At 47.4% G+C, this 14,487-nt stretch overlaps 1 protein-coding gene across 1 annotated transcript in view; it reads right to left on the bottom strand.

Annotated features, from left to right (window-relative positions):
* The window catches only part of LOC119179006 (cytochrome P450 3A56), a 54,399-nt gene extending 46,556 nt beyond the window's left edge, over window positions 1-7,843 (bottom strand). The window contains exon 1 of the mRNA XM_037430089.2: window positions 7,704-7,843. Within this exon, the coding sequence (XP_037285986.2) occupies window positions 7,704-7,750 (47 nt within the window). The 5' untranslated portion in view covers window positions 7,751-7,843. The remainder of the gene's footprint in view (window positions 1-7,703) is intronic.
* Between the last annotated feature and the right edge of the window lie 6,644 nt (window positions 7,844-14,487).

Raw genomic sequence — 14,487 nt, forward strand, 5'->3', positions numbered from 1 at the left:
CACTTTTCGTTGTAGCGGTATTATTCCCTGCTCGCAAAAGGATATATCACTCATTTGTGCTAAGTTCAAAACAGTTTTCAGGCCACTGGCCTGGGGGATCGACCATACGAATACACATTCGAAGTAGTTACTGAACTGTTCAGCTTTTCCTTTGAGGTCACCGGCATAACTATTGCCATATATATTATCTGGAATGAGAATCTTCGTCGTTCGCTTAGTTCTGACGTACTTCCAGACTTCTTTTGGGTTAGCTTTCAATTTTTCGCCCATTGCATCTAGATACGCGCTTTCTGCCTCGCGCATTTCTTTTGTTATATTTTTACCGAGTTCCTTCCTTTCGTCGTAGAGCTTTTCCATGCCTTGTTTAGCCTTGTGTTCACTATACATCCGCAAGGGTAGACTTACGCAGCACTCCTGATTGCCATTGGGCGCTTTCCACCTCTCGGACTTGAGTACGCACCGAACGTGGTGTGACGCCCTCGGGCGAGCCACTGTCCGTTTCGCCGAAGAAGCCGAATTTTCCGTGCAGCCGGTGAACTCTATTCAACCACTGCGTTCAAATAACCTTGAGTGCGAGATACCAAAAAATGCGCCTGGACCATTTTGAGTCACTCAAACGCCGGAAGCAGGCCTCAAGCACTATTTTACTGCACGCCTCCCTGGCTTAGAACGATGACCAGCCGGTGTCTCCCTGGACTGCCTCCATGACCACTCTTCCATGAGAGCCGAGGGCCACCCGGCCCACCTCTCTCTGTCCACGCTCTAGCCATTCGCGGGTGCTCGTCGATAGGAACAGGAAAACGTTCGCGAAAGTATGGCAAGGCACATGTACCGCCTTTCATAGCTCGTGTACAATGACATACCAATTAAAACCCCACAGGCAGTGCTTCCGTAGGGTGCCAATCGCTCGTAGTGACGACTGCCTCAACCTGGCCTCGTGGACGACGTAGCACTCTCCATTGAAAAGTGTCACCCCGACGTATCGGTACTCGGTGCTGTGAAGGATCGGCTGGCCGTTCGGTAGCACCAGCTCGCATTCGTCCGCTGGCCCAGAAAAACGCAGTACCGCCGTTTTTTTCACATTGAACGTCCGTTTCAGTGAATCCAGGAGGTGGACGGATACGTCTATTAGGTCCTGCAGCTGATCGGTGTTTTTCGTTAAGAGCACCAGGTCATCCGCAAAAACCAGTCCCGGTAGTGTCTAGACCTGTGGCGACCCGGCATACTGGAATCGTAGCGCAAACCCAAGACCCAATTCAATGACGTCGCCCTCTAGCCCAGCAGTGCATAGCATGTACGGTAGCGGGGAGAGTGGACACCCTTGTTTCAGACTTCGACGAACCGACACTGGCTCCGTACTGGTCTGAGCAAAAGTCGCAATCGCCATGTTGTTGCTGTAAAGACCCTGGAGGAGGTCGATCCACGTTGGCGGCATGTCAATGTTCTGCATGCGACAGAGCAGTAAATCGTGTGGAACGATATCGTATGCTTTTGTCACATCCGAAAAAGCAGCCCACGAGACCCCGGGACTCCTTTCTTGCGCTCTCAATGGACTGTGTGAGGACAAACAGGTTGTAATCCAGGCGGCGTCGTCCCCTGAAGCTCAGAGAAAAGCCCATTTGCCTCTGCCCATCCCTTCATCCAGCGTTTCAGCGCCTGGGCGAATACCCTACTGTACATAATGGTATAGTTACTGTGATGGGTCTGTGGTCTCTGAGGAAGCTGGCATCTCCTCCTCGTTTCGGCACCAGACACACACGACTTTGGAGCCACTCAGCTGGTATCGGGTCTCCTGAATGATGCCTGTATAGATCGTCGCCAGGTGCTCTCGGGCTCGTTCGCCAAGGCACTTCATGAGCCCTACCGTAATACCCATAATGCCACGGCTTGGGTGGCGGTGCGTAATCTAGTGAGCATTGTTGGAATCATCGAAAGGGAGGCCTTGAGCGGCGAGCTGAGAAGTGTACAATAGAAACACCGGGGTACACGCCCGCGCCATCGGACAAGGTGCGAGCATAAGAAGCTTGTCGGAGTAGCTTCTAAAAACAGATGAACGCGAAAAATAAAAATCCCCCTTTGTGCGAGGACAGTACAAAGAGATTCTGCGTGGAAGCCGAGCATATCTTACGACAAAGCAACGTCAGGGCTAGAATCTTCTTCGAAAAAGGACGGCGTACAGGCGTTGCAAGAAGGCAACGTAATGTGTGCTGGAAGTGTAGGCTATCCGCTTTCGCAACAACCTAAGAATTTTTGCGTATAGAATTCTATGGCTGTTGAAGATGAAGCGCTCTAGACCCTGCAAGTTTGTACGCGACATTTTCCGACTGTAGCATGCGTTTTGTTCGCATGACACTGATGAGTGCCCGCTGTGAGTACAATGATCTCAATGCAGTCTATGGGCCTAGTACGCCCACGATCTACGTATGTACATCCAAGCAAACATGCTGATAAATCTCGGATCGCTTGGCTCACAGCACACTCACACACAAAAAATAGTACAGGATGCTTCGCAAAGCATACACCTGCCGGAAAGTTTATTCATTGCTCTTGAGCAAGCTTCTTGTTTCATTGTGTTCTGCGAATTCTGTCCTAACCAATGATTTCTTGAAATGACAATGATGATCAAGCGACACAGTTCAATTCTTTGTCTATGTATATTTATTTATTTTTAGTTCTAGCCGCTGTAAAAAAAATCTCTGGTATCGTAGCGACTTTCACTTACTCATCGGTTGGAGCTTTTTGCATGAAAATGTATTGGGCGATGTGAATCACGATTAAAACACGACGCAATGTTTATAGCGTGAGAAAAGCGCAAAATTCAAATAAAGAAAACGAGTGAATGGGGCCACCACTACCATTATCCATGAATTAGTTCAGGTTTGCTTTCCGTTCAGACTCGCTTGCGGAATAACGTTTCTAGTTGAAATGAAAATTGCAGGTACACGAAGGTTCTTGGTTCGGGTTCAGCTTCCCGCTAGCACGCACTCATAAACCATACTTTTTAGCGTTGCTTCTTTTTTTTATAACATCCGGACAATGTCTTTTATTATTCAGTTATGTACGATACAGCCGGTAGACATCCGGTGTGATGCCGTACACGGGTCATGAACGTGGAGCTGCGACTAGTTTTGCGAACATATCTACATGTCTCGAATCTTCAATGACGCCCCAAAGTATATAATTATACGTATCCAAATTCTACATCCACTGCCTTCCCCAATTTTATTTTTTACTGCAGAGGTCGCACACTAATATAACTCCGTCGGGTGTAGAAATCACTTGCCACGTTTATATAGATTTCACGGGATATGAGCGTCACAAAAAAAGCCTTCTTTTGTTAATTTTATTCATGCCACTAACTTTCTGTACACATGTGGGAAGTCAGGTAGCTATTCGTAGCCGGCAGGGTAAATATTTTTATGGTCAAGGAAAATTGCATTTGTGGCGCCCTAGTGCGGGCCACAAAAATCAGACTCGGAGTAGGAGATGACGATGACGACGCACCAAGCACGAGATGGTTGCACCTGTTCATGTTCCCGTCTGTGTAAACTGCTTCGCATAAAATGCATATTTTGTGGTAATTCGTGAAAACAGGCAGAGATGTGTCTTAGTTGTGATACCACAAACTATGTGTTTTATAAGAAGCAGCTTAGACAGACGAGAACAAGAAAAGGTGCACCAGCTCGTGCTTGGTTCGTCGTCGTCGTCCTCGCCTTCTCCTGGTCGGAAGCATGTCGTAAGTTCTTGTGGCCTGCACTAGTGCGCCACACCTGTGAGACATATTGATTGACAGGAAAATTGATTCCAATGTTCGCAGTTCCTTGAACTAACCGACTGAGCAAATATTGGGATATCGACAAAGCCAAGTGAACCATCATCAATACTGTGAAGTTTCTGACACACGTACGTCACCAAGGCGAGCGCTAAGCTCATGGTTGCCTCCTTTAAGCCCGCTTTGTCCCCCGTCGGACGTCCTTTACGACGTTCCTTTACGAGCGAAGAGTAGAAAGAGGGGGGGGGGGGGGGTATGTCACTGAGATATATGTTCTGTTGTAGAAAGATTCTGAATCGAATCAAGGCGTTTTGATCACATATCTCTCAATTAGAAAAATTGAATTTCGTCTAGTCATTATATCATTCATTAAAGTTACAATTATTATGTGATCCCCTCGATCTCATTACTCGTTTTTAGCCAATCCTCCAGAGTGGGTTTGAGCCATGCATTTAGGCCACCACCACCACCACCACCACCACCACCACCATCATCATCATCATCATCATCATCATCATCATCCTTATCATCATCATCATCACCACCATCATCATCATCATCATTTGAGTTCAGCTCCTGGCGAGTGCTTTCGAATTAAAGTGTCTCCATGCCCATCACAGTGCCTTTCGAAGTAGTGTTTTGAGAGGGGGTGCGCGCATATCGAGGCACCCTATCTCGAATGTGACTGTAGCGTGAGCTATAGGGGTGCCGGTTGGAACTAGCCGTTTTTATTGACGCTAGAAAAAAATTTAAAAAAATTCGCGGACGCCTGTCCATGTGCAGCGTTACTGTAAAAAATGGTGCCATGGGCTCACGGATTTCGCAGCGAGTTTTGCAATGGATATTAGAAGCGCACCCGTAATCAGGGTTCATATCGTTGCTCTAGCGTTGTATAACTGAGAAGTAAACAATAGCCATTTTCGTGTACGAAAATTCTCCTATGCTCCTATGCGAAATTTGCTTCTCACACAGCTTATCCTTTAATAGGTCATTGTAAATTACAAACTTTAGCTTAGGGCTGTTCTCTCCAAGTACACGGTAAAGAAAGCGTAATCATTTTCTCGCCAATTACTTCGTTTGAGTAACTTCGCAACATACACTCGACTGCATATGCACGCACGTTTTCTGCCACAGCACGTTGTCAGAAAACTTCTAACCATAAAATGAGAACACGGAGAAACGAAAACAAAATATGAAAGCAAAACCAGCGCTTGATGATAATTCAGTGCTTGCGTGTTTTTCTTTGCGAGTGCGTGAACGCGGCGTTTGTGCGCAGATTAATCGGTATCCCAAGGTGGTGATGGTGATGATGATGAATCCCGGAAGAATGGCACAGTCACTACGGGGGATCGAAGAGGGCACAGACACCACGAGGTGTTTGTAGTAGAAGTTGTGCAACAAAATAATGAAATAATAAAGCAGAAAAAGAGGGGAAAAGAAAGGCGGAAACTATCCGAAAAAAGAAAATCTGAAGATAAACAAAAATATTTGTGATAACTTTGGTACTTTCAATACAATGCTACTCGCAGTTATACATATGCACTAATTAATTGATATAGTTAACGTAAAAGTATTAATGAACGACAGTGTTGAAGTTGTACTGATAGTATTAACATGAAACTCGCTTTGATTATTTTAAATAAATAAATAGAGCATCGTAAATGAACCTGTTGCAGTGCCCTAGTGCCGACGCCCACAGGAAGAGCAGTGCCGACGTGAAAAGCTCAAGGTAACTTTTTAAAAAAGGCGGTATCTTCGACATTCCACATGGAAATGTGGTATATCGCAGATCGAGGAACTTACATGCATTACGGACATTGTCAAAGATTATCACCGCAACAGATTTTGGTTGTCGTCCTTACAACAATCGTCGTTGCAAGGTTCGCAACCACATGACGAAGACATTTTCTGTTAAGGGCACTGCATCACACTTTCATTTGAAAGTAAAAGGGGATTGCGACTGTGGCACAAGCAATGTTGTGTACATGCTTGATTAATCTGTGTGCAAACTCCAATACAGAGTGCTCGATCGTGTCCTACGCTCTCATAAGCATTAGCGAAATTCAAGGTCATTAAAGCAGCGCATTGGTTTTCCCATGTGTGTTTTGCTTAAAATATGATTAACTTGAAAGCATTCTTCAAGATGTCTATATAATAATCGCTCTATCAGCTTTACGAGATTCGAAGTTAGGGAAATTGGCCGAATGGTATGTATGACATAACCAGCGCCCTGTTTAGCAGCGGTAATATTTTTGCCACTTTCCAATCTGAATGGATGCATGCGTTTTCTATAGAAAAAAGTTTCTATAGAAAAATGTTTTGACTAGTCAAATATGTTCATCATAAAGTCATGTTCTGCCATACCAAGTTTGGTATCAATACCATTATTGAAACGGCCAAGAGAGCTAAAAGTCGTAGGCGGCTAGATAGACAATAGATAGATAAATAGATAGATAGATAGATAGATAGATAGATAGATAGATAGATAGATAGATAGATAGATAGATAGACATGCTCAAAGTCACCGAAGTTCGCTAAGAAATGCTTCGCATTTAAAAACCGCACGACTGATCACGCTGCACAACCATTCACTGGCCACTCGTACATGTAGACACTGGCCACTCCGTATACATGTAGACACTGGCCACTCCGTATACATGTATACACGTAGCGCCCCGCTATTTTGGCCAGCTGGCCGCCCAGAAAAAGAAGCGAGCTGCGTGGCATGCGGTGCGTGAGCCACGAGGAATTCAGAACGGCTTAGCTCCTGGCCTGGCTGGACGCTGCATCTGCGACCTCACCTACGCCTGCGTCCTAAATAAAAGCCACGACGACGGCACGGCCTCATGAACTGCCGTCTCGCCTCACGTTCCTCAACACGAGTTCAGTCAAGAAAGTCTTTAATTGGATTTCACTCTACGTTGAAAGCAACGCTTCTCCTTCATTAAATAAATAAGAATAATAAAGGTGAAATTACTATTGAGCATTCCTAAACCTCAAATAAAATGCAACATTCACGCAATACCCCAACTACTTCGCGACGCATTTACTTGAGCTCCCCCCGTGGGAAGATGCGGGCGGCAGCTTTAGGGGCGAAGCTCCTAAAGCCGGGTATGTCCATACACGTCTTTTGGGACCGATTTGTAAACACCCGTTTTATGACCCACACAGCAGGTGGTGCAAGTGTGACAGACAGACAGACAGACAGACAGACAGACAGACAGACAGGCAGGCAGGCAGGCAGGCAGGCAGGCAGGCAGGCAGGCAGGCAGGCAGGCAGGCAAACGAGAGGGCGGGCAGACGGACAGACGAACGGATGTACGAACGCATTGGCGGACGCACAGATGGACAGACGCACAGAAGCGTGGATGGACGGGCAGAATAATGGACAGACGCATGGACGGACAGACAGACGGACGCACGGACAGACTCACAAACGGACGGACGGACAGACAGAAGCCCGCACCGTGGAGTTTTTTCGGGAGAGTTACGGTTTATCGATGATATCCCCCTGTCGAGTATCATCAATCATTTTGTGAATATGGCATACTTCTTTAGGTTTCTTTATAAGGTTTTGCCAGGATTTAGATCGGTGATGCTAAGTTGTTTCTAGGCTGACTCTTTGGGCTGTTAAAATGACTGTAGAACGTTCTAAACTCTCCAGGTAACACTTTACTACATAGTACACCAATAAACTATGCCAGAGTGGTTGTTTTGGCCGGTATATACATTGTCAATAGAAAGAAAAAAAACTGCTAACGACAGGGTAACAGTACAACCACGGACAGCATTTATTCCATATCTGTCCAGCTGTTCGCTCTGTTGGCTTTCTTATATAAACTAGTAAAACCTTAAGATCAGGCAGGTTGAATAGCACGACCAAGGTGTTCGTTGTTGCGAAGGGTGTTGTGGCTATACAGTGACACAGTACCTGTAAAGAAGCGCCGCGAATGCCGCCAGACATGCCGTTGCGAACATCGCTCCCCTCTCTTCGACGACGAAATGAGCTCAGTTGATCACGGTTGCTAATAAAACAGCAGGTTTTCCGTCGTATTTCTCCGCAGTGCACCGTTCTTCGAACCTCAGTTAGAGCATCCGGTTAACCTTCATGAACGGATGTATACGATATATTTAAGCTGAATATTACCAGGGCCCGCGCAACAGCTGCGTGGCATCCGACAAAGTGGAGCCCCGGTTAATCTTTACGCCTGCACGGTGAAATGCGGGACACGTGAGCGCGTTTGATCGTCATATTGTGTGTGTCTGTGTTAGTGTACGGTGTTTCGCTGTGTCGATACAACATGCTTAATCCCCTGGCTCCGCGCTGCCACCAATAGTGTTTAGGCCTTCCTGACGACAAAATATGTAGATAAAAAAATTGGCCCCGTATCCTCATGTTACACTGCAAATGTCGTCGAAAGACGATAGTCTTGCGTCCGGAGAGAGTGAACAAAACGCTTATTTGATGCACTGCTCAAGAAAATCGGTGAATGGTATTTCGGAGGCGCTGTGTTAGAGTGCCTCGAGCTTGCAGCGGAGGCGAACGAGCGCATCAAGTCCCGTCACACGTGAGACATGAGCGCCATCTGGCAGTTATCTTGGAAAACGAAGCGCGCGCACCCTGCGCGCCCGTCTCGGAGATGATAAGATGTAAAACACATGGGGACGGGTTGGTGCCACCACCATGCCGTCTTATCAAAGCGTTGAAAACACACACCTTTTCGTGCAACCGTTGCACAATCAGCGCAACGTGATGAACCCGACGGTGCTTATAATTACTTATGTATGCCTTTTCCAGTAAGAGACACACATACAGACTATTAACGTGTTGTTATGTTGCCTGAGATATGCGCAATAATTGCTTTATAATTGACAATCGCGCAAGTATGAGCTGAGTGTTGAGCAATATTGGTGGGCACTGCGGATGGTGCCAGCCGTTTGGAATATCGTTTGGCCACTTTGGTGCCATTTAGGGTACCGTTAAGCGCAGACAAACAGACAAATATACAGACAGACAGATGGACCAAACTTTTTGCGTTGAAAGTTCCCAAGAAATACTATCGTCTTTAAAAGTAGGAAATGCTGGGAACATACCGAGCGAAATATGCAGCATTTGCCACTTGAGGCAACGTCGACAACTGGGCTAAGTGGTATGGTACAATTTTAGGTCCCTAAACAATGTCCCTTTTACGCCCCGAAAGAACGATACGTTCAAGGAACACACCGTAGTGGAAGGCTCCAGAAAATTTGGCTGTTTCATGCACTTTAGTCTAAGCATACGAGCTTCTAGTGTTCATCACCCATCGAAATGCTGTCACACATTCGCTGTCGTTCCCGTGACCTTTGGACCAGCGGTGGAGCACCATAGTCACATGACCACCATGGCCAGTTCGTTCGGTTGTTTGTTCAGGAAAAAGTGTAACGATTTGGTGTACTTGGTACCATACTTGGTACCATGAAAGAGCAGGAATCCGTCCCGAGTTTATCGCACGGGGCTTTTAGCGTAAGCGAGCAATAACAGAAACGAAGCCTGATGGACCCATTTAGCGCCTGTTCTGCCCATAACAATTCGTCCGTGTTGTTAGCGCGGCTTCTCTAAAGAATACGACTTGCGTACAGGCGGGAAAATTCATTGGTTTTAACGCTACCATAGTAGATTAAATAGACAGACAGCAGTGTTGAGGAGCCGTATGCTTAGAGTATCCTGTTGAACATCTGTTATATTAGTCATTCATGAGATGCGCCGGTTCCGACCTTGTGAGACTGCACACCAACTAACCGAAACACCACTCTACCACCGAAGACAAACAGCGACATTTTTCTTTTTTTTGTGCCTTGGTAACCTCATTCCATTTCTTTAGTTGTTTTTTAAAAAAAAGTTACAATAGTGGCAGTATACCGATGGAAGTTGCTCCTATTGGGCCACTTTTTGGGCAGGCTTCTGAATTTCCCCCTTTTTCGTTAAGCCAAAACTGGATGTTGAAAATGTAGGTAGTTAACATAGCAAACAATTTCTAGATATTTTTGTTGTGCAGTTAGGAAGCAGACCACAAACTTGCACATTTGAAGGCTCAATTAACAGTTGACCAAATAATATTGTAGTTTCTGAAATCTGGGCTAATGCGTGGAGAACAATAAGTGAGGATTAGAAATAAAAATAATTGAGTCAGGACTATAGGTTTTTTCATATAATTGTAAAAACAGCTGCATTGTAAGAATGTTAAAGCGAAATATAAGAGCTATCATTTGTGCTTCAAGCTATAACACTGTATTTGCAGTATACAAAGTAAGTCCTAAGCAAAGCCTTAAAGCCTGTCTTTTCAATAAAACGAGTGGCCGAAGCTTGTAGGCTAGCACACCAGAAAAAAGGACGCAGCCAAACTCTAACACAGTCGGACATAAGTTTTATATATTGTTGCGGGGAGGATGACTGAAAAGGACGTAATATTTACAGTCGACAGTAGTGATGGCAAAAACAACCAAAATGGTGAGAGCAGGCACCACTTAGTCCTCTTCCTCTTCGTCTTCTTGGTGAGCAGTACATAACATTACCCTCCGGCGGTGACGGCACCGACTCGGTGGAGCCGGAGAAGGGCTGCAGTGAACGTGGTCACTGTACATGTGTGTTGGGGGAGTCCGGTGTAAGGTAAGGCTTCAAACGGACAACGTGAACGATGTCCGTGCGGGGTGTCGTGAACGAGGACGAAGATAATTGTTCGACTGCATACGTGACGTTGGTCACTTGGCGGCACACACGGTATGGCCCAGAGTAGAGGAACAGTAGCTTCCCAGAAAGCCTAATACGGCGTGCTGGAGTTCACAGGAGAACAAGAGATCCTGGGGGAAAGTAAGCGTTTCAGTGACGGCTGCCGATTTTCAGCCCGCTTGCGAGTCAGTTAGCCCAACACGCGCAAGTTGACGTGCATGGTCGGCGCGAGCTATAGCTTCTTAAGCGTATTAAGTGGGTGAGTACGTCGAAGGAGGCATTGTTCTGCTTTACGCGCTCAGCAAAGACACAACCACACGAGACGCTAGCTAGCAAGGGACTGTTTATTGATGGCTGCCGCGCCGCGCGCGCGCCCTCTCTCAAGGTGGCCAGGTGAGGTGGGATCATCCCGATTTATTAAGCGGTGGCCCGCCTGGTACATCCTCCTTTTTCTTTAGGTGATGTAGTCGGCAAAGCGCGTCGGTGCTCTACGTGGCCTAGTTGATCTTCTGAGACTCGAGTCGGCTGCTTCTTGTGCCTGGCAAGTGACCTTATGCTGGGACGGGACCACGTCGGGGTCCCTTGATGGTTGACTTGCAATGGGTGGTGCACGTGCAGCTGACTGGTTCAGTAGAGCATCCGATGCAGGCGCCTGTTGTGACGGATGTCGTTCCTTTCGTGATGCGGATGCTGTTGTCAAATCGGGCGCTGTATCTGATGTTGAATGTTGTCTATGCTGTATAGGCGACGGGATTATCGGTGCGACATCCTTGTCATCCAGTGGGTCTAAGTGTTCGGGCGTCCTTTTTAGATGCTGACGATTCCTTCGATAACGCCGGCCTTCATCTGTACAGACTATGTAAGATCTAGGGCCAGCAAGTTTCTCTACTCGGGCTTTCGGAAACCACCCCTTGTCGTTTCTTATTCTGACGACGTCCCCTTCGGAGAGAGGTGTGAGAGGTATGCCTTTGCCGTGATCCTGTGGATGTTTCCGCACTGACGATGTCGAAGCCGATGAGAAGTCTGGAAGTCGTCCCCGAAGCATCCGTCCCATAAGGAGCTGACTTGGTGTGCGTCCGTCTATCAGGGGCGAGATTCGATAATTGAGCAGTGCAACCCAGAACTCCTCGCCAGCGTACTCACTTTTCTTCAAGAGGCGCTTTACGACCTGTACCCCTTTCTCAGCTAGACCATTGGCCCTGGGGAAGTGTGGACTGGATATGGTATGAGTAAAATCGTATTTTACTGCAAACTGTCTAAACTCTCGCGATGTGAACTGTGGTCCTCCATCGGTACAGACTTCAATGGGTATACCGTGGCGAGCAAACATGGTCCCTAGTGTGTCCACTACGACCTGACTTGTTGACTGAGGCAACTGTTCCACTTCTGGGTAGTTGGAGTAGGCACAGTACGCAACCAGGTAACGCTTGCCCCCATGGTCAAATAGGTCGACACCAATTCGCTGCCACGGCCGCGTTGGGATTTCCCTCGATAACAGTGGCTCTGAAGGTTGCCGGTAGGCAAAGTGCTGACATGTGGCACACTTGCTAATGAGTGACTTGATGTCAGCATTCATCCCAGGCCAGTACATCAGAAGGCGTGCTCTGGCTTTGCACTTGCTCATTCCCAAATGGCCTTCATGAAGACGTTGCAGCATGGATCGCCTCAGACTCTTTGGGATTACCACCCTGCTGCCCCGCAAAAGCACTCCATCAACATATGACAGTTCTGACAAACATGGAGCTAGTTCGCCTGAGACTGGTCGTCCTTCCTGGAGTGCCTCCACCACTTGCTTGAGGTATGGGTCCGCCAGGATTGCAGAGGTCAGTTCAGTCTTCGTGTTCTCACTTACGATGCTGGCTAGCACGCGAGTCGCATGGATGCATACGTCTTGTTCGCTTTCTCCGTCACTCGGTTGGGTTCCTGGAATTCGGGACAGTGTGTCCGCCACTAGCAGATGCTTCCCAGGAACATATTGCAATTTGATATCAAAAGGCATTAGCCTCAAGAAATAGCGCTGCAATCGTGGCGGCATTTCACTCAGGTTCTTTTGTGAAATAGCAAGCAAAGGTCGGTGGTCTGTTTCGACTGTCACTGATAACCCCAGTACGAACTCCCGGAAACGCTCACAAGCAAACGTCACGGCCAGCGCTTCCTTTTCAATTTGGGCATATTTTGTTTCAGCCTTTGAGAGCACCCTTGAAGCATAACCCACTGGGCGCCAATCTTGGTCATGGAGTTGAAGAAGAGCAGCACCTACTGCAAAGCTTGATGCATCAGCTGAGAGTTTCGTTTGCTTCAATGGGTCAAAAACTGCGATCACTGGAGCCGATGTCAAAGCCTTAATAAGATCTTTCCATTCTTTGTCATGGTGAACTTCCCATATGAATTCAACATCATTCTTTATCAATGACCTAAGGGCGTCAGTTCTTTTTGAGAGATTAGGTATGAATTTGCCAAAGTAATTCATAATACCTAAAAACCTTTGAACTTCCTGTTTACTCGACGGCTTTTGCATGTTGGCAACGCATTCAATGAGACTAGCATCGGGTTTTATTCCTTCTTTGCTGATACAATCTCCCAGGAATTTAACTTCGGCCTTCGCGAACAGACACTTTTCTTTGTTCAGTGTCAGGCCAGCCTTTCTCGCTGCCATCAGTGCTGCACGCAGGCGTTGATCATGCTGCTCTTTTGATGCACCCCAAATTAAAATATCATCGACATATACGCGTGTGCCCGGCAGGTTTTCAAACACTTCCGTCATTGCCTTCTGAAATACTTCGGGGGCGGACGCGATACCAAATGGCAGGCGCAAAAATCGGTATCTTCCGAACGGCGTGCTAAAGGTGCAGATCTTTGAAGTGTCTTCGTCTAAGGGGATCTGGTGAAACCCGCTATTGGCATCAAGCTTGGTGAACATCACCGCTCCTGCCAGCTCTGCTTCTATTTCTTCACGTGAGGGTAGCTGATAATGCTCGCGTTTAAGGCTTCGATTAATGTACCGCGGGTCTAGGCATATTCGCATGCGGCCATTCTTCTTCATAATAAGAACAAGTGGACTCACCCAGTCTGACGGCTCTTCCATTTTGCATATGATGCCCTGCGAGACCATCCGGGCCAACTCCTGCTTAAGTGGCGCTCGCAGTGCGTGTGGCACTTTCCTCGGCGGCATGATCGTGGGGCGCGCATCATCCTTCATTGCCAGCGAATATGGTCTACGGATGCAGCCCAGACCGTGGAATAACTCCGGGAACTCGGTGACCCAGTCGGTGCTAACGTCACTTCTTGAAGATACATCGTGAACGCGGGAAATCAGCCCAAAACGTTCTGCTGCATTCAATCCGAGTAGGACTTGCTTGCCTCTCTTGACCACAAAAAAACTGATATTCTCTTGCTGCTCTCCTAGACGTAGTGGCAGACTGATAACGCCCAAATGATGTATTTTGCTTCCTTCGTAGTTAGTAAGTACTGTGGTCGATGGCCGCACCATGGTCGGCAAACGCATCCTGCGAAAGTACGAGTACGGCAATATGTTCGCTTGCGCTCCTGTATCCACTTTCAGTTCTGTCGGGTGCCCGGCAAGGTCCCCTGCCACCGTCCAATCCTGATTTTTGGACACGTTTCTGATTTGTACCGTGAGAACTTGAATGTCTTCATCGGTAGCGTCCGAGGACTCCTCCAGTGCATCTTCTGTTGCAGCGACGCCTAACTCATGAACGCCGCGTCTACTCCTGCAGCAAGCTGCAAAATGGTTTCTTTTGTTGCACAGCGTGCACGTTTTTCCAAACGCTGGGCAGCGTCTTGGTCCGTGAATCTTGCCACAGTAGCCACAGCGTCGACGTTGTCCGCTCGTACGAGACTGTCCGGCAGCGTTTGCAATTTTTTCGACTCTCTGCACTTTCGCTTCGCTTTCAAGAGCCCGGTTCTGCGTTGCTGCCAGTTCCGCGGCTTTGCAGATTTCTACAGCTGATTCTAGGGTTAAGTCCTTCTCCTGAAGCAGGCGTGCACG

The sequence above is a fragment of the Rhipicephalus microplus genome, chromosome 7, assembly GCF_043290135.1.
Source record: "Rhipicephalus microplus isolate Deutch F79 chromosome 7, USDA_Rmic, whole genome shotgun sequence".
Classification (NCBI taxonomy): domain Eukaryota; kingdom Metazoa; phylum Arthropoda; class Arachnida; order Ixodida; family Ixodidae; genus Rhipicephalus; species Rhipicephalus microplus.